The sequence below is a fragment of the Telmatherina bonti genome (assembly GCF_933228915.1).
Source record: "Telmatherina bonti genome assembly, chromosome: 1".
NCBI classification, from domain to species: domain Eukaryota; kingdom Metazoa; phylum Chordata; class Actinopteri; order Atheriniformes; family Telmatherinidae; genus Telmatherina; species Telmatherina bonti.
The window spans coordinates 16,059,205-16,080,832 of record NC_136619.1 but is presented as its reverse complement, the minus strand read 5'-3'; the positions used below and the strand labels follow the sequence as shown (position 1 = coordinate 16,080,832).

Here is a 21,628-nt window from a genome sequence, read left to right as displayed (position 1 = left end):
TAATGGAACAAGTACTAGTACTACCCTGGAGCTACATAGTTGTGAAAAGTTATAGTTTTCCATATCAAAGGAACATGGAGGTGATTTCAAGATATGGAGAAGCTCTTCCAACTCTATATGTAGAGCATATGCCTCGGGTGCAAGTGAACCGAGTTTGAATCCCGTAGGTAAAATGGTATTTACATAGCTCCAATACAACATCATTCAGTTGGGTCCTTGGGCAAAACCTTTAGCGCCACTGCCCAATATACCTCATGATGAGTGGAAATAATGAAGCTGAGATACCAGCTCAGATGTCGCCCGGTCAAACAAGGTCTTTGTCACACACCGAGGAACCAGGATGCTGTGATGACAAATGGGGTACTGGAACACAAAGTAGACGGCACTGGACACGAGAGGCAAATAAGGTACTGTTGGAATGTTACTATGCAAGTAACCCAACTGAGTGGGGCTATATGAAGAGGCTGTGGGATATATGGATACTTCGATACCCACAGTCAACAATGACACCAAAACACCTAATAGCACAATGTTCCAACATACACAAACGACAGCTGCTATCACGGATAGAGATTGAGGAGATACAATACACTAATATTGTAAGGGGGACCACTGGTGGGGAAAGGCATGGGGGAGTTAACATCAACTCCCACATTGAGACTGGGTACCAAGCCCCAGAGATAGAGATAGGTGAGGGAATAATCAGCCTAAGAGACAGCATCATAGCTAAGATGAGAGTTTGCAACCCCTGGCACCCACTGGCAAAACTTAGTGATGTGCCACCAGAAAGCCTAATGCAACCCCTAATGCAGCAATAAGTACAATCCCTATCACAACCATCACTGAAACCAATGAGCTCATATACAGTGCAGCAACAGTGATCCTGGAGAAGCTTGGCCAACATAACATCAAGGGTAAGAAGGAGGCACCATGGAAGAGGAGGTTGGAAACCAAGATCAAGGCAACTCAAAGGGAAGTTAGTCAACTGTCAGAACTCCAGAAGGGCACAATCATGAAAAGGGTGCCAGGGAGGTACAGCCAGATGTCCAGACCTGAGGCCCTGGAAACTGCCAAACAAAGACTCCAAGCATTTGCTGTGCGACTGAAGAGATACACAAGAGAAGTTGAGGTCAGAAGAATAAACTGGCTATTCTCAACTAACCCAGCCAAAGTGTACTCCCAGTGGCAGGGTAATACCACACAAGCTGACCACTGCAAGTATGGAGACGAAACAATACTGGAAAGGCATATGGGAGAAGGAGGCATCACATAACAGTGAAGCACAGTGGTTAAAAGATCTCAGAGCAGACCACAGCACCCTCCCTGAACAAGATCCAGTTACCATCACAGTGGCAGATATCCAGCATAGACTTTCAGGTATGAAAAACTGTCTACTGACTAAAGAGGTTGACTTCACACCATGAACGCCTGGCAGCACAAATGAACCAACTCCTGAGGGATGGGACTCACCCTGTATAGCTGACCAAGGGACAAACAGTCCTGACACTGAACGGTCCCCACAAGGGATCAGTCCCATCCAACTACAGGCCAATAACCTCCCTCTCCACAACATGGAAGCTCCTGTCAGGCATCTTAGTGGCTAAGGTAAGTGGGCACATGACACAGACACAGAAAGGCACTGGCAAAGATACAAGAGCAGCCAAACAACAGCTGCTAGTTGACAGAACTGTTGCCCGGGACTGCAAAACCAGACAGACAAACCTGTGCACTGCCTGGATTGACTACCAGAAATGCCACACACGGATCCTGCTATGTCTGAAACTGTACAAGATCAACGGCAGCATAAGGACCTTCGTTGCAAACTCAATGAAGCTGTGGCAGACCACCCTGGAGACCAACTTCAAGCCAATTGCACAAGTCTCCATCAAATGTGGCATATATCAAAGAGATGGCTATGGATACTGCCTCAGGAACGGGGCCACCATCAGCCACCTTCTGTACATGGATGAAATCAGGCTGTACGGTAAGACTCAGTGGGGCATCGACTCACTGATCCACACCATTAGGATATACAGCAGGGACATCAGAATGTCATTTGGACTGGAGAAATGTGGCCAGATGACAACATAGAGAGAGAAGGTAATCCATACAGAGGGGATTGCACTCCCAGAGGGCAGGATAACAGATGTGGAAGAATGCAACAAGTACCTGGGCATACCAGAGGTGAATGGCAACCATTAAGAAGCCACAATGAAAATTGCCACAGCTAAATACTTGCGACGAGTGATCAGTGATCAGATACCTTGCTGAGATAATAAGATGACCAAAGGAGGAAGCTCAGACCACAGATGTCAAAACACAGAAGCTGTTTACCATGCATGTAGGGTTCCACCCCAAGTTCAGTGTCCAGCCATTATACACGAAACACAACAAAGGGGGCTGGGGACTAGTGAGCATCAAGGCCACTATCCAAGATTAAACATTCAAGCTCCATGAATACATCAGCGAGAGGACACCAAGGGAGGAAGCACTTAGTGAATGTCTCAGACAATGGAGTCTGGAGGAACACGAGATGGAAGAATCGTCATGGGAGGAAAAGCCCCCGCATGGGCTGTACCACTGGCAGATCACCGAAGTGGCCAATATAAACAAGTCCTATCAATGACTGGAGAGGGCTGGACTGAAGAACAGCACAGAGGCACTAATCATGGCAGCACAGGAGCAGGCCCTGTGCACCAGAGAGATTGAGGCCTAGATCTACCATACCAGGCAGGATCCCAGGTGCAGATTATTCAAAGAAGCCCCTGAAAGAATCCTGCACCTCGCAGCAGGGTGCAAGAAACTGACAGGCAAAGAGCAGATCATCTGTGCAGAATATGGATTGGAGACTCCAAAGTCCCAGTGGGAAACTCCCCCCAAGGTGGTGGAGAATGAGAGGATGAGAGGGCTAAGATCCTCTGGGACTTCCAGATCCAGACAGTTAAAATGGTGGTGGCCAACCATCCCGACATAGTAATCATGGATAAGCAGCAGAGGAAAGCCGTAGTGATGAATGTATCCTTCCTCAATGATGGAAATATCAGGAAAAAGGAGCATGAAAAAGAATTACCAATGCCTCAAGTAAGAACTGGAGAAGGCCTGGATGGTGAAAGATCTGTCTAGGAGTTGGCGGATGCTTTAGTCCAGGTCTGAGAAGAGATCCCTCAGGACAACATCCGCTGCCTTTTTGTGTGATTTTGTTGTCAGCTATTGAAAGAACAAAGTTCATTTTGTTAACTGCTTAATCCAATAAGGTCGCGGGGAAGCTAGAGCCTATCCCAGCAGTCTGTGGGCGAAAGGCAGGATGCACCCTGGACAGCTCGCCAGTCCATCACAGGGCCACACAGGGACAAACAACCACACACGCTCACACTCACTCCTATGAGCAAGTGTTAAAGTAACCAAATAACCGTCAATAACCGTGTATGTATATATATATATATATATATATATTTATATATATATATATATATATATATATATATATATATATATATATATATATATATATATATATATATATATATATATACATATACATTTACATACATATTAAATGGATAACCCTGTATCAGCCTGTATGACAATGTCTGCAGTGATAGACTTCAGTATTCATACTGAAGAACACATTTCTAAAGTTGTTTTAATGACTGGATTTATAGGTGAGCTACAGGATACAGATTTTTTTTTCTTTTTTTTACTTTTTGCAAGAACCTAACCACAATCTGTACATCTTTTAACATGGTCCCCCATTTGTTAGGTGAGTTTCATTTTCTTCACTGTGCTTCTGGCTCAGTGGTGTTACATTGCCTGAACGTTTAAGGCTAATTGATGTGACATGTAAATGCGTAAAACATGTGTAAAACATAGTGAAACTTGACTTTCATTCTTCTCCCACCCATCCTTTGTGCTGGAATGGTTGTTAGGCAATACAGCCACTAGAGGTCAGTGCAGAGTTCAGAGTTCAAATCTGTGTTCTGATTTCAGATTCAGGCATGATGTTAATGGAACAGCACGTGATAATGTCTCAGAAAGAGCCACAACAAAGGCAGTGTACTAGATGGTGTGATATGTGTGGTCATTAGATGCATTAGAATTTCTTTTTCATCTGTGTTTCTTTTACTGATTACATGTGAGTTAAATGGCACAACACTACCACCATGGTTCCAGGTGGTAAAACTCTGTTTGCTATATCTGGGTATATCTGGGTGAAAATGGACTAAAATATGCTCATAAAGGAGAAAGAAGATGGACAGATGACTGACTATTTAACATGGAGCTTAAATGAGGCTTATCACAGCAAGTATATCAATACTTAAAGGTCAATGGTAGCACCATAGGGGGATCATTTCAATAAACTACTATTATGTTTATAGTCTATTTTTTAAATTCCTCTTTTAATTAAACTTTTCAATTACATAAAATCACAAAAAAATGTACCAAAATAAAAGAAAATGGTTGAATACCTCCCAAAGACACCAGAAATTTTAACTAAAGAGGTTTTCTTAAAAAGATTTAGCATATTTTATTGTGGTTTTCAACACAAATGCATACATTTATATTTGATAATATGGTTTTTGTAAGCGTACAATAAAGCAATGCCATAATAGGAAATTAAATGAAAAATACTTCATTAATTGCAATGGATGCATAAAAGGGAAAGAGGTTTTAACCTTGACTTACAAGGTCCACTTACACATCTGTATCACAATCCCTATTAAACTTGTATTACACTATTCATTAACTTCTAGGTTTTGATGCATTTATTCACATATAATTAATTCACTTATTCATCAATGTCTCTATAAAATGAAAATGTTTTCGGTAATGTTATGTTATTAGTAAACAATATGATAGCGTGGACATGTAGATGTCCATGGTACTTACCGAACTGTCAATGCCCAAAGTCAGCAACATGATAAAAAAGACTATAGCCCAAAATGTTGAGCCAGGCAGTGTTGAAATTGCCTCTGGGTAGATGATAAAGACCAAACCTGGCCCTGTGCATACAACAAACAATATGATTTTCCTCAGCTCAAGTAGTAGACCAAAGTAGCAATATTTTATTTTTAGCTGGTTATGTTGTGTTGGAATTGAACTAGTTCTAGATAAAATCCAGAACTCACCTTCTGTTGCCACATCTTCTATTTTCACGTCATGTTTGTAAGCCATGTATCCAAGAACAGAGAAAATGGCAAACCCTGAGAAGAAACTGGTGACGCAGTTCACAGTGCTGGTCAAAAGAGCATCCCTATAGGTTAAGGAAATGACAAAGATAAGAAGTTAGAAAGAAAGCTGTTTTTCATGTGAATATTAGAATTTTCTTTTCAAAGTCTCAATTGATTTGACATTTGGATTCAGTTTAAATTGTTCTTCAATGCTTTGGGTAACATCACATGTTAAATCAGTAGTACTCTGTTTCGGTTATGTTAAAATAGAATAGAGTCGTCCGTTACTTGGCATCTTTCAAGTGTTTCAAGGGTTGATCTCCTGGTGAGAACTGTTGAATTAAGCAGAGGCTTTTGTTCTCTGCTCCTGCTTGGTGGTTTAATCTGTAATTAGAGTGCTGCTCCGTGGCCACTGACAGAATGAATAAGGTCAATTTGACCTCAGCCACCTTCGGATTTAGAGAGCAGAAACCTCTGAATGAACAATTTCTTTCCATTTCACTTCCCCTCTTACTGCTTTTATTATTGTGTGAGGGCTTTGAACAATTTTGCAGATGTTTTAACAAACACAGCCCTGCTGTCTGGTCATTCAGGTCACTACACATGTATACAAACATGATCAGACAAATGATTATTAAGACAAAGAAAAGAAATATGGCTTTTGTGTCCATCCTAAAACTGAAGGCTGCCTATTTCTGTATGTTCTCCTGAAATTTTAAAGTTTGTTGTTTTCATTTTGGTTATCTGTGTTGTTTGCTGTGCTTTCATTTATTGTTAAGTGCAATAGTTTCTTTCAAACTAAGTTTTGGATCACATGTTGCAAACGGATGTAATAGAGAATGCACTTATTCATTGCACTATACCTCATCCAGATGTCTACCAGCAGTCTTTGTATTCTGACATATCTGGCATACCTGTGCCTTTCACCTACTTCAAATTTGCTCATTTGCCACAAAGGTCATAATGCAAATCCCACCTGCCAAAAGTCCGTGCATAATTCTGAGTGGGACATGAGAGAGGAAGAAGAGGCCCCGTCTGGGGTTGAAGCAAGTGAAGGGAATGAGACAGAACATGGAAAGGAGGGGTTTGTATCGCTTATAGCACGCAGTACAGCACCTGCTAATCTTGGAAGGCTCTGGGAAGATACAGGATTGCGTGACACACACTGAGAGGTAATTTATTCTATAATAATGATTGTAGTTTTCAGTTTGGGGCACTGCAAGGGTGGAATCACTTGAGCAATCCTAGTTGTTGAAAGTTTGTGTTGCTCCAGAAAGATATCTTTTGTATGCTGTCCTGAGCCGGGTTCTGCCGGAGGTTTCCTTCCTGTTAAAAGGGAGTTTTTTCCTTCCCACTGTTGCCAGTGTGCTTGCTCAGGATGGGAGATTGAGTTGGACTCAACTCAATCTGTTGGTTTCCTTATATAGGCTGTTATGAATTGGCCTTCATTATGTTTTCCCCTCTGTCTGTAAAGCGTCTTGAGATGGCATTGCCGTGATTTGACGCTATATAAATAAAGTTGAATTGAATTGTTTGGTCAACAGCAGCTGCCTCCATCACCACCACCATCCTGTATTCATGCATTAAAAGATAAGCAAGGCCTGGTTTCTTCTGAGGAACGGCAGTTGTATGACATAAGCCAACAGCCTTTGGCTACTATCTGGCAACCCTTTCTGGTCTGTACTTTATCTATCCTCATACATCCGCACACTGGAGAAGGCTGAACAGATTAGCATCCTTTCTGCTATGGAAAAGGCAGGCTGCTTGGAAACGGCGAGGATGTGTTGTGGACTAAATGCAGGCTATCACCGAAAAGCTCCTTACCTGTAACAGTTGTTGTCAATCTTGTTATAGCTGGAAAATGCAATTAGAACACCAAATCCTGCTCCCAATGAGTAGAAAATTTGGGTGGCAGCCTCGATCCACACCTTCGGTCAGGCAAAAGTAACAAGAAGAAAAGAAAAAAAATTAATAATACCCCCTAAAAATTAAATCTACACTAAAATACTCTACTTGCAAGATAAGTATAATATAAACTAAAAATGTTATTATTTAAATTTCTAACATCACTAATCCAAATTTTTTGCAAACCAGCTGCATTGCTTCATTTGGAGAACACATTTCTTTTATACCTATATATTTTTTCTGTCACCCAGGATCTGCTGCTTCACATTTACACAACATGGCAATTACATTAAAACACGAGGCCCGCAAATGTTTTGCAAAAGATGAACTTTTTCTCAACCCTTTCACACAGGAATGAGCTTAGCTGGGTGAAGATTGTATCTTAGGTAGGGGTTTATAAAGTGTGCTCATTCCCATTCTATACGTACATTCAGTATGGGAGGCACCAGAGGAATCTAGCCTTTAGCCCCTTTAGAGCATTTGATACTCCACCCGGTGGATTACAGTAATACAGATGGGGGACTTTTTAAATCTATCCAGACAAAAATGTTACTCATAGCATGTAAGATCAGAGTTCCTTAAGTTTACACAAACCCAGAGGTTAAACAATAACTCAAAAGACACGTCTAGCAATGAAACTAGAAACTAGACATCAACAAGTATGTTTGTTTTTCAAAATGAATACATCCCCACATTCATTGATGCAATGCAGCTCAGAAATACTGTTTCTCACCTGCAGATTTTTTAATTGATTGAAGTCAATGTGGAGGTAGGCCTTTATGCCTTCAGTCGACCCTGGGAGAGTTATGCCCCGAATAAGCAGCACAAACAAGACTAAATAGGGCATAGTAGCAGTAATATACACCACCTGAATAGTACAAATAGAAAAAAACATATAAATAAATAATATATATGTATATACGAAAATAATTTTTTCTATATAATGAAGAAAATCCCTCTAACCTTTTCTAACTATGACCTGATGCACTGGTGACAGTTTAAAGCTGCGATTTCAATAATTGCAACAGTTCCTGTATTGCATCCTGAAATTGTAGTGTTTGTGGCTTCAAATTCATTCTACAGTGCTGAACAAAAAAACATAAGGGAACCCAGCCACAATGTTTATCATACCTTACAAGCAGTACCATAACTTTAACTAGCTGCAACTAGATTCTTCATGAATTACTTGGAATGAGATGATTTATGTTGAAGAAAGCAGCGGTTGTTTGCAGGCCCAGGCTTATACCTTTCCTGAAGACTTTACACCTTTCCATAGGCTGAAGTAGAGGATAAAGACGACTACAACCAAGCACAAAGTTAACTCCCAACGAGGCAAACCAAGATCATGGATACCACTACTTTCATGGAGATGGAGTACACCCCGTCTGCAGAAAAATAGACAAATATACCCAGAGTTAGAAGTTTCAGGGATGCGAGGAAAATCTCAATAAGTTGCAAATCAGTGTTGAATGTTTATCATCTTCGAGGCCTGAGAAGCTGTCATGCCATGGTCTCCAGTTCTTTGGACACAAGCTCATCTCAAATGAACAGAGGGGCATGTGATCTATGGTCTGATAGTCTACATTTCAGTTTTATATAAGGGGTGGTGGGGGAGTTCTACATGTCATAGATGAGAAAGACAATTCTATCTTTGATCAGCAAAAAACTTAAAAGCATGCATCTGTGATTGTATAGGGGTGCATGAGTGTCCATGACATGGGTGACTTGCATAAGTGACGCGGTTTACCACTGAGTCATACATATTTGAATTTTAAAGACACAAATGGTGTCATCAGAGCAATGTCTCTGTGGTTATTTCAGGAGGGCAATGCCAGACTCGTTTCTGTATAACTTACAACAGCATTGCTTCAAAGACAGAGTGTGTGTGCTTTACTGGCTTGCTTGCTGTCCAAAGATGCCTTCTATGGACAATTTACAGCAAATAAAAAAGGAGAAACAGCCAACAGCAACACTGTCGAGCAGTGGAAATCTTGTAGTTAGCCAAAATGGACAAAGTTACTTTAGCAAAACTTCAACAACCAACTCATCTCTTAAAAATTCTACAGAAAGGATGATACATCACAAAAGTAAACATGACTTCCAACTTTTACACATCTCGCAGGCTTCACAGTCTAGATGTGTTTTTATTTTTTAAACACAATCAACCTAAAGCATGTAAAATCAATTGAAAACAAATTAGAAAAGTATGGATTTTGGGGGAATTTTATAAAACAATCACAACTGTGATGAAAATGGTGTCTGTAGAAGATATTTTATGAGTTATACTATTGTTTCCAGGCTGTACAGTCGTGTAGTAGTTAGCACTGGCACCTTATTGCAAAAAGGTTCCTGGTTGAAAGGACAGCTGGGCCCTTTCTGTGTGGAGTTTGAATGTCTTTCCTATGCATGTATGGGTTCTCATTGGGTACTCTGGCTTCCCTCCCACAGTCAAAAAAGATGTTTTCGGGGTTAATTGGTTTCTCTCTTGAAGTGTGTGCGGGTGGGTGTTTGTCACTTTATGCTCCAAATATCACTGGCATTTTATATGTACTGTCATATATACTTTTGATGCATGTGCTGTACTCATGTTTTTTGGTTTTTTTTTTATAAATGTTTCTTTTCATTTTCATCTTTTTTCATCACTGGCAGCAAACAAAATTGCCCCTCCGGGATAAGAAAGTTTGAGTCTTGAAGCTTGGCCCTGTGACGGACGAGCTGCTGGGATAGCTTCCAGCTCCCTGTGACCCTGCACTGGAACAGGCTGATATAGATCATAGATGGATTTTTTTTTTCCAAAAAAAAATTTACTACATATCATTTTATTTAAGCTGCTTCCATTTTTTATTTTTATTTTTTATATTTTTGGATAAAACTATTCAGTGAGAATTAGAATGGTCCAGTTCACATTAACACCGCAAAAGTTTTGAATAGTCTGTTTTTACATAAAACTTTCATGATCTTTTTGCCATATTTAGACCTTTAAAATTAATGCTCATTCAAACCTCTACCTGACGTACATGGATTTTGCTCTCTGAAAAGTAAATATACTTAGCGTGTCAAGGGAACTCTATGGAACAATAGCTAAATGTTGTCATGCAGCTACCTCCTCAACTTGTAATATGATTAGCATAAACTGCAGAGGTCATGATGAGATGTACAGGATCAAGAAATATGTTCTGAGAAAACTGCATCTACTTAGAGAGACCAATCAAAAGCTCTGCTTAAGACCCTCAGAGGGATTTAGCAGTCTCTGGAGTGGCGGTGCCCTGTTGTACTGCGCAGTGACACAATATGTGAAGGTCACAAAATATTTTGCAAGCTGTGGTAGTTGCTGTCACTATGAGTTGATAATGTTGTTTTGATTCCAGCACATTTTGAAATTGGAAAGACTCAAAATAAAAAATCACTTTAAGATAATTGATAAGAAAAATGTGTCATCTGTAAATCGATATATTTCAAATTTTTGGGTAACTCTGTTGCTCTCATAAACCATGTGTGGCAGAGGGTGCCAAATGCCTTGAATTCTTCTCCAAGTGCCTTAGCAATCAGCCTTGCTAAGCTTAGCTTGTTTTATGCACAACTTGACACACATGAAACATAAATAGTCCAACGCATGGGGTGTGTTTTCTTTGTCCGGATCTAATTGTTAGCCCTGCTTTATTGTTGAACAACCCCACCCAGGCTATGCAATAGCAATGTGAGTTTTAAAAAACAGCCCATATGCAGGTGTCTGAGGAGAAGATGGGAGTAGAAGATTGAGAGACATGCTCTCTTCGGAGAGGCATGACCGCCCCACACCCTCACTCTACATTTCCAGCTTGCTGCTTTTATTTCACATTAGTTTATCACAAGTCTAATAACTCCAGGCAAATGTGTCTGAATCATCTTCTTCACCTGTGAACATTCCTCATCTTATATCAACATTAATGCTGAGAGCTGGTTGTATACATCTGCTTAAGACCTATTTGTTCAACTCTTTTTTCCTTTTTTTCACTGAAATTCATGCAAATGCTTGGAAAGTCTTGGTAATGACTCTGTTATTGTTTTGCTGTTATCAACCATCTTCCTTTAGCTAAACATGCTGTCAAGTCAAAGTGAGCATAAAATGACTCAAGTGTTTTATGATATAATGAAACAAGGGAAGAAAAATGGTGTCTGTTACTGCCCTACCTAAATATTGTTTCCAGCTGCAAGCTCTTTTTTTTTGGAATGTCTGCTGTAGAGTAATGGGAAGGAAGTGTACAACTTCAGTTTACAATGGCATAAAGTTAATGTGATACACTGCATTCAAATATCAGAGCCAAATTGGTCAAAAAGAAAAATAAAAAACACACACAGCTCTGTGAAGCTATACCAGGATTCATCTGTCAACATCTACATGACTTAAAACATCCTCAAAAACTCGATGCAGTTCATTTAAAAAAGGGCCAGATGTGAAAATTTACATAAGCACTTCCACTGTGGAAGTCGCTCTATCCCGATCGTGTTAGATCTGCTTTAATAAAGTATTTCCCTTTTTTTTATTTTTTTATTTTTTTTTTAAGTTTTCTTGTGTGATGTTGTAACTGATGAAACTGCCAGATACAACTCTGACAGGAAATTATGCAACATTTTCTATGGTACATTACATCAGCTTTTACTCACTCTTTGATGCTTTTTATGAATATATAATTGAAAGTTTTGATTAAAAGAGAATGCAAATGCAGCTGTTCTTCTGAGGAGGTCTTCTAATTTTACATTGGCCTTGAGATAAGAACAAGGGGACCTGTTGTATTTGAAGTGTTTTTATCTTTGGAGCCCAAGCTCATTCTTTTTGACCTCTCAGTTTTGCAGCTGTTACTGACTAAATTTAGGGGTGTTTTTTCAGTTGGAAAATTGAAAGAATAGCCTAGAGCACAAGGGCTAACATGTATGTCAAACAATTTTGACTTTCAGAAGACATCAGACGATGGAGCAGTTTGTCTTTCTGTCTTGTTTTTCAATTAACAAAATTAGGGTCATGTTGTGCAGCATCCTAAACATTTCCCATTACAGGAACTTAACATGGTGTGTTGTGCCATCGAAACTATAGAGATGCAAAAAGGTCCTGCACATTGGATAAGGTTAGACAAATCCCTGCGGCCATGTTATGTTAACCTAAGCCAAATACCTTGACATTTCCACATCTTTTACCATAAAAGTAAATGAGTCTCAATCATGAAATTCAAGATGAAAAACCCTGCTTTTAAGGGCAAAAAAGGAAAAGGCTAAACAGAAATAGAAAAAATATGTTTAAGCTCTAGGTGTTTTCTGTCAGGGAAGGACAGTGACATCAAGTACAAATGTAAAGTTTCCCTGCAAAAAAACAAAACAAAACAAAAAAAAAAACTTAAAAAATATGTTTTTTTTTTTTCCTGGAATTATCTCTGTGGCCCAAGTGTCATGCGGTTTTGTCTTGTAGGCCAGAGTCTGTTTTTATTCGGTTATTGAGTAGTTATATAAATAGGTATCACTGACAGAAAAATGTAGTTATTCATAAAACATACAGTGAAGGGGAAACATTTCCTGCTGAAGATGATACATTTTTTAACTTTCACTTTATTCTTTACTTTACTTTGAGGAAACCAAACAATGTTGGCCATCACTTATGATTGGTTGTGATCAGTAGCTCTTTTTCACGTAACGGAAAATTCTGTGCTCAGTAAAGCTCTTTCTGTCTGCTCCAATGAAAACTCATGATAGGAAAACATAAATTCGACAACAGAGACAGACTGCACCAAATGTTTGAAATCATTCATTTTGTTAGATGTTGAAAGCTGAAAGCAGAGAGATGGATTTTATTTGGATATCAGTATCCAGCAGTAAAAGATTAAAACGCTCTTTTGTTTTCCTTGCATGTGCCCTAAAACTTTCCGTTAGAAAGATTCAATTTAGTTGGCATGTGATGTTATAGGCTGATAAACAGTGGAACTTTATTTGGATCAGATACTCAGGTTGCTTACACAACTGTCCAACTGAGAAAAACCTCAAGAACACGCAAAGTGAACTATGTTCAGACACAGACTCCTTTGGGAATGAAGGATCTGTGAAACACTTTAGCATTTAGTTATCTTAGACAGATAATAAATTCAAAGCTATAAGGTCCTTGGGGAGGCAGATAGTGTTGTGAAGACATCAGTTTATTTTGGGAAAGAAATTTAGAGACTATGCTTTGACCTGAGGGTATCTTGTCAGTGTTGTGTTATAAGCTAAAAAGGCCTCCTTGCTCATCTGATAGCATTGATGATGCACTTCCTGTAATTGTACACAATAACGTTGGTCCGGGTCCCTTTGGTCCAGTTACTCTAAACACATTTAGTCTTATCGTCAGTTAGAAAGCCGGTTGTCCTGCTTTTCTCACACGCTTGCCATAAGCTGGTCTCTGTGTACATAATGTTGGCATACGATTGCATGCTGTCTAGTCTTAATGTTAGTTATGACACGAGAAACAAGCCAGGCAAAACATAAATAAAAGGGATAAAGGCCTGGGAGTCACGAGGCAGTTGAAGATTTCTTCATTTCAACCTGATTTTTATGTTGTACATTACATGTTGTTCAGACTTTTTTTGTTTAAAAAAGAAGGATTTTAGCACATGTGTTATATTACAAGTTGTTATTTGAACTTTTTGTTTAAATTCAGTAAATTTGAGGTCCACTTATGTCTGGCATGAAATCAGATGTGATGGCTTCAGGAGATTCACATGAATGCTGATGAAATGAAGACGTATTTTCACATTCTTCAGAAATACAAACTCATCTACTATATGTACTAGGGGTGGGGCTCCATTAAAAATATCTCAATAATTATTGGTTTTGTAATTAATCACTCTCAATTAATTGTATAACAAGAATTTGCCCCAAAAATTATTTCTTTTGATTAAAATGGATTTTAGTGGATGACTAAATCAAATAATAGACAAAGACATTAATATAGTAAATTCAGGCTCGATTCATGTCTGGAAAAAAGTCTTAAAAAAAAAAAAAGAAAGAAAGAAAATATGCCAGAACTAAACAGACCTGAAGTTTAAGTGTCATTTTAAAGACTTTAACAAACAGCTTCAGCTGTTAATAATTAAGAGTCTACAACATATTACCGTAATTTTAACTTTCAAAATGTTTGCATCAACACTCTTCATTAATAGCATTAATATCTGACAATAAATAAATAATAAAGACATGCAGGTCATGCAGCCGAGGTGATCTCCTCCTGCTCTGACAGCAACTTGTAGCTGTCAGAGCAGCAGTGTTGCCAACTTTTTCACTGTATTTAGTGAGTTTTTGGACACTTCTAGCAACTTTTTTTTTTTTTTTCCAGAAAAAGGACTTGCATCCAAACACTCTGGGAGATGACTCAGTCCACAGACAGCAGCAGTCCCACCTCCCAGCTGCAGTTAGAGCAGGAGGCGATCACCTCTGCACTGACCAGACTGAAAATGAAACACGCAAAGCTGCTACTGGCTGATCCCATCCTGGCTTACCGTCAGATATCAATGTCGACCGAAGAAGCGCGTAAGCCAAACCATTAAAATAGTTAGAAGTGCTGTAACATGTTGTAGACTATGAATTAAAAACCAAACTACACTTAATAAAAACTCCAATAAAAAACAAAGAAAATACTGACATAAGGTTTTTTAGTTCTAAACATATTTAGGGTCACAAATCAGCAACTTTGACTTTCCAACACCATTATTTGTCCATTACAACTATGTGTACCAGTTTGATTATGCAAATTCGGTGATGACTTCTTAAAGCGACTTTTAGGACAGCCAATAGCTACTTTGCTTACTGAGAAGTTGTCAACTCTGTTGTTTTTGTTGCTTTTTCTTTAAACAGAATCACTAGAAGGGTTTGAAAAATGGTTAGTTAGTTAGTTAGTTAGTTAGTTAGTTAGTTAGTTAGTTAGTTAGTAAATAACGGGTCTATCATGTGCATCACCATAATCGGTGTACCAGGAAATTGTGCAGTGTCAAATGTTCCACAATTAAATGTATACATTTTTTTATGCATTAATTTTTTTTTTGTAATTAATTTATCATAATTAACATGTCAAATTCCCACTCCTAATATTTATTAACTGGTTATAAAAATGTAAAGAAAATAAGAGTCAGACAGCCATTCGCTTGATCCTTACAGGATCTTTTTTATGTCTGCTTGACTGATTAGATCTGTAAAGTCAACTAACAGTTCAGAGCTTCATGATTATTTAACTTTACAATGTATTCACAAAAATCTCATTGAACAATGTGTTGTATTATGAATATCCTGTACAAAACATGCGCATACTTGTAACTTAATTAATAGTGTTAAAAAGGTTAATAAAAAAAAAACTAAAAGCTTTATTTTTATACATATTAAAACATAAAGTGGTGCTATAAAAAGCAATTGATTGATTGATTGAGCAACAAAAGTGAGAATTTCTATGAAAGCAGATGTTTTTTCAGTTTACTGGTTTGAGGCGTTCAGCTGAATAGACTCCTGTAATTTTCCCCTCTATAAGCCTACTAATGATCAAACTAAACATGTGCATACATGAACTTTTAAATAACTAGTTGTCAAATTATGCAGTATAGACTGAGAGAAAAACTTCAACCTTTGGGGTTAAATAATGCTTCCTTTGAAAATCCACAAGTTTTGCAAGTTACTATTTTCAATGTTTTACTGTTATTCTTTTACATGTGAACAGTTTGAAGGTGAATGAACTCATATTCACAGCATTCAGCATCAAGCTGGAAACACTTCCGGTTAATGGCTGCAAACTGCTTTTGATGAGCTTGAGTATCATTTTGAAAAAATATTTTTTTCCCCCTAAAACACACTGACTTGTCAACAAAATGGGTACAAAAATCCGATACCACACAATGTTACTGACATGTATAGAACTGCTTGATGGCGTAAAGTGTAATTGTAATATTATATGGTTAAAAGTAAGATGCTTTTATTCATAATAGTAATTAGAAAAAAGGAGAAAGGATTCTTAAGCAACCACTCTTTGTAGGAAAGTTTGTCCAGGTAAATGCACTTATTACTGATCAAGTTATCTGCGATCGACTACTTTGGTCGTGTAATATAAAAACAGCTATGAAAAGGGTGCTTTAGCATAACATGTTAAAAATGCCATGACTTGAATATTGTTTCATTGTTTAATTGAACACTGATTTTATAGAGTGTTTCTTTTAAAGTTTTGGTTTTGAGAGTTTTACCTTCTGATCGTCTCTCCATAGATGATGTCTGAGATAACGTAGGGGAAACGTGTTGCTCCTGCTCGTCCATTACAAGACTGGACGTGATGGCAGCAACACCACCGTGCCTGTCTATTTTCCATTATTCCCCTTTCCAAGTAAAATGTCCATTTTTTAAATCATTTTACATCTGTATTTATGTTCTCTGTTATTCAAAAGATAAGTTAGAAGTGAAATCCGACCACAGAACTCATTTTATGTTTCATCTAAGTTTGAACGGTTAGAATTTTCTTGCTAGCTACATCGCATCGAACAGGTCACGCCGTAAAAGATACCGCTGTACTTTCTGTGTGCAAAGAGTTTTAATTAAACCTGTTAATTAAATCTGTAATATAATTTTGTACAGTTAATAACGTGGTGCTGACTTGAACAGTGGAAGTCATCAGGCTGTTTATTCTGTTGGATTAGTATTTCTATTAATGTCTGTTTTATTAGCTTGTATATGGTACGACTTTCATCCATTTCCGTTTGTGCTTGTGCTGTGATTTTGGCAGTTAGTGCTTAGTTATAATTTAATCCTATTGTTTTATTTTGTAATACGTTCATTTAAAGATGTATTGCTGAAAATATGGTCCTTATGGAAAAAATACATTACAAGACTGGATGTGACGGCAGCAACACCGTGTCTGTGTCTATTTTTCATTATTCCCCTTTACAGGGGTGCAACTTTACCAAACTTTTAAATATGGAACAGAAATTGGGTACAGTTACATGATGTTTTTTTGTTCTGAATTATTCATTTAGAATTAAATCATTCTGAATTCACAGTATTTTCCTATGAGTTTACATGGAAATATTTAATTCCTCTTGGACAGGGGGTGGGCATGATATACTTACAACTAACGGAAATAAACAAAGTTTGCTTCCTGCTTGGAATTTTTTCAGTCATAACATGGAAAACTACATAAAAAGTACCAGTTTTGCCGTTATTTTGACTATAACTTTGAAGCACCAGCCCAACACAAGCATTCGACTTCACTTTTTTCAGCAGCTGGAAAGGAGAAGGAAGTTACTTTAGAGTGGAATTATGGTTTACATGATGGAGGAATTAATCAGTTTGGATTTAAAATAATAACCAGCCACTTACTTCAGAATTAAATTTAGTTCCAAATTTACTTTTTCATTCTGAATTATGTGTTTACATGGACATTTTTTACCAGTTTAAAGCGGATTTAACTTTTATTCGGCATGAAAGAGGAATTAAAATTTCCATGTAAACTTGGCCGCTGTCGCAGTTCGATACTTCATCTTTCTGGAATCTAGTTTATGTTTGATTCAATATTCTGTAGCCACTTTTTGAGCTTTATGAAGACTGTAAATGTACTTGTGAGGTATGCTATTTTCATTTAACTTGTTACTTTGTAAAATCCATCAAATGTTTACTTTTGTATGAGCTTTTTAAAAACTTTAAGCATTCTTTGTGATTTTTAGTGCTCCCCTAAACTCCAATCTGGGGTCCCTGCCCCCAGATTGGAATTTAAGGAGCCACAAATTCAGAATAAATTGTAAAGTGCATTAAGAAACCCAGCTGGTGAGCTGAAACTCCACTGAGCATCAAAGCACACGGGGGCAGGTGCGAAGTCAGTCTGAAGGAATGTTCCATTTCATAGTTTGTTTTACTGTTCAGTTTTGCCGCACATGACGCTTGTGATGCAAACTAAGCTCAAAAGAGTTTGTGGATGTAGAGGAGTGTAAGAAGTGAAGCAACCGAATTGTTGACTCAGTTGGCGTCCCTCATGCTGTGCCTTGGCCTTGCTCCTGTACACTAAGCAGGAGGATTTATTGTCCCCTACAGTGTCAAACCCCATGGATGATCAGTCTCAAAGTACCCTATTGTTACCAGGCTGTCCACGCATGTGTGCTGAATTCTTTCCTGTAAATAAAGTATAACAATACAACTAGACGGCATACTTTGACTGTCAGTTTTATAGGGCAGTGCATACTCACTAGGAGTTGTTGCATCACTTTTTTGGAGGTCTGCACTAAGATCTGCTATGCTTTCATGGAAATACTGTGGTTAATAAAAATGAAGTTTTTACATACCTATGTGATATCTCAGGTTTGGAGTTTCTTGGAAAATGGAATATAAGTATAAGTGCTGTTGAAGTAAACATATGGTTCTGGACTGTGTTGCTCAGCAGAATAGGAGTGAACCTTTAACAATCTTGGTTACTGGCTATGATGCATGCTCAGTGTCTTCTGTGTGTCATGCTTAGCATGTGTCCCTTGTATTGTCCAAGTTATTTCGCAGACTTCCTCTGGGCTGCACAGTCAGTCTTCACAGAAGCTGAGGAAGAACTGGCTGTCTTTGATGTATAAACAGAAGGTGCTCTTTTCATAGACTTCAAAGAGTGCATTTGAACTTTTTATATACACATCTTTTGTAGTGCAAACACATATGGCTGAGTCTTCTCAGATTCTTCTTTTTGGTTATCCTCTTTATATTAACAGGGGACTGTATAAAACATTATTGCTGTTTGATATTTGAAAACATCACTTTCAGCTGAGACTGAGAATTCAACCAAATTGTTCATTTCCTTGCATAGCTAAGCTGAGCCTTTAACATGGGAAAATGGTGGCGGCCTTTAATTAGACTAGTTCTAATAGACAAACACAGAACAGGAAGTATGTCGGACTCTGTAATAAGCGGCGAAAAGCTCTGATCAGCTTGTTAACACTTGGCTTCTCCACCTATTACGTCATGAACTGAAATAAGAAAGACAGCATTGCTCATGTCAAAATATTACCATGTGGAGTAGTAAGATGGGCATCTTTACTACTGTCTACATTTCACCTGTAGGCAGATGCCTGTGGCAGGAACTGAGCATGTGCAGAGAGCACTGGCCAGTCTAAATAGCCGGTTCAAGGTCAAATTACTTAATAAAGAACATTTAGAAAAAACCTACAGTCAAATACAAAGGAAAACTATATATATATATATATATATATATATATATATATATATATATATATATATATATATATATATATATATATATATATATATAGAACAGAAAAGGAGTAAAAAAAAAAGTCTGTATTAGTCATACAGAATATTATCTCATTAATTATTCATAATAATTTCAAATGTCACTTACTCGTAGTACTCTGCTGCCGGGGTGAACTTGTACTGGGAATAAGATGTGACATTTTTAAGTAGGGATTTATTGGCAAAAGGATCGGTGCAGTTCTGACTGTTCCAGCGGTTGCCACAATTGAGCCAAGGCAGGTCACTTGTCATGGAGGAGAACAGATAGTGGAGAGACCAGGCAATGATGACGTTGTAGTAGAAGCCAACATACAGGGCTATGACAATCACAGTATAGCCCACACCTGAGAAACACAGCATTGTTAAATGTACAATAAAGACAATCACTTCCTACTGCATATGTGTTTTTTTTTCTTTTTTTCAATCTGTTATACACTGAAAAACTCATCATATCATGAACTAAGAAGTGCATTTATTTATTTGTTTTTTTCTCTTTAGTGGTTCACAACTATTACCTAACAAAACATACTTCTCAGTGAACAACAGTAGGAAAAAGTGTTTTCATGCATGCATCTACATGGTCACTGTCCATCACTGTGAGCCGTTATTAGGGCGTGGATTCTGGGATGTGTTATTCTATTTCCACTGGAATGTGATATCCTTACATGGAACAGAGAAGCCCATAAACCTGTCCTCTCGTTCTACACAGGAAAAAAAACAAACCTGCCTCAACACTGAAGTCAACATAAGTAGCAGCTTCTGCTGGGTCAATCGATATTTATCCGACAGTATCTGTCAGAGCTCCTCAACTCAATGCTAAAAGTTCTTTTAAATGCCTGTTCTATCTATCTATCTATCTATCTATCTATCTATCTATATATCTATCTATCTATCTATATATCTATCTATCTATCTATCTATCTTTGGAGAAAGATACATAAGCTTGAAAGTACAATGAAGTCTATTTTTATTGGGTTTTTTTTGCAAGATTCAAGAGCTGTTTTGTTAGGCTTTAGCTACAGCTGACTGTCATGGACCTCTGAAGGTAAAAGGACATGTTTAGAGAGAGAAAATTAAAGGGCAAAACTCTCAAGAAGCAAAACTGAAAAGAACAAGGCTCAGTAGCACTGTTTAATAGGTTACAATAAGGTTAAAGTTCATAGACATGCATGTTCATGTGTTATGTCTTTGCGTTTGTGTGTGTTGCAGATCACCTTTAAAGACGGGGCATATTTTCCAAACTGTAGCTGCCCCCTCCCTGTTGTACTGGCCCAAGGCAAGTTCCATATAGAACAAGGGCATCCCCGCAATTACCAAGAAAAATATGTAGGGGATCAAAAAGGCACCTGGTAAAAGAGAATTACATGAAATTTAAATGTTTTTCTGAAAGTTTTGATATTTAAATAAAAAAAAATAAAAAAAAGAAATACTTGTCCATTTTAATAAGTGCCTGATTCTAGAATAGGTACTAGACAAAACAAGACACCCCCTCAAAACGAAAACAGAAGCAGGAGTGGTAGGGGGCATGACATTCTTGGAAAAATAACAACCCATAGCATACTAGCAGGGAGGCTCAAAGCTATTTTCATGCTGTGCCTCAGAACCACATCCACCAACACGGAAGTGACCTCTTATAATTGAACTGCTCCTGACATTGTCCATCAGAAATGACACATTATCCGCAGTAATGAATACATTTTGCTGAGGGCCAGTTTGATTGACAGGCTGGTGGTGGAGTTGACCACTGAGAGCACAGAGCACAACATGTTTATTTTTGCCATGTGAATACATACAACATAGTGTTAGGCACACCTTCTAGAGAGCACTCAGTTGTTATGAATGTTGATGGTAAAGTGTGCTACTTTAATCATTTTTCACTATGGTGCAGCTTCCGAGTTGTTCTTTCTAAACACTCAGCAGCCAGATTTACAGTGCAAATATGAGCTCAAACACAAGCTGAAGCATCCAGATAAACCACACAGATATGGCTTTCAAACAGAACATTAACAGCATCACAGACAGTAAAGGAGGTTACAGGTCACTTTGACAGTTACAGTGACTTTAGACAACAGAGAGGTTCTTGTTATCACAAACCAAACATTTTCAAATGTATAATTAAATCTTTAAGTCAAAACTTTACTTTAAACATCACTGACACTCTTTATCTCATACATTTGCAACCATGAAACATTATTTCACAGATTAAATTGCGGTTATCCTATCTGAGAGTTGCATATAATATTTGTAGATTAATCTGAAAATACACTGCCTGCAGTGACCAGTTGTTCTGCTCTGTGATTTTCTCACCT

At 38.0% G+C, this 21,628-nt stretch overlaps 1 protein-coding gene across 1 annotated transcript in view; it reads right to left on the bottom strand.

Moving 5' to 3' along the window:
• The window catches only part of slc6a2 (solute carrier family 6 member 2), a gene marked incomplete at its 5' end in the record, with an annotated part of 28,076 nt that overhangs the window by 5,695 nt on the left and 753 nt on the right, over positions 1-21,628 (bottom strand). Inside the window, 7 exons of the mRNA XM_079264324.1 lie at positions 4,888-5,000; positions 5,127-5,251; positions 6,993-7,096; positions 7,807-7,941; positions 8,320-8,458; positions 19,429-19,663; positions 20,534-20,665. Coding sequence (XP_079120450.1) covers positions 4,888-5,000; positions 5,127-5,251; positions 6,993-7,096; positions 7,807-7,941; positions 8,320-8,458; positions 19,429-19,663; positions 20,534-20,665 — 983 coding nt within the window. The remainder of the gene's footprint in view (positions 1-4,887; positions 5,001-5,126; positions 5,252-6,992; positions 7,097-7,806; positions 7,942-8,319; positions 8,459-19,428; positions 19,664-20,533; positions 20,666-21,628) is intronic.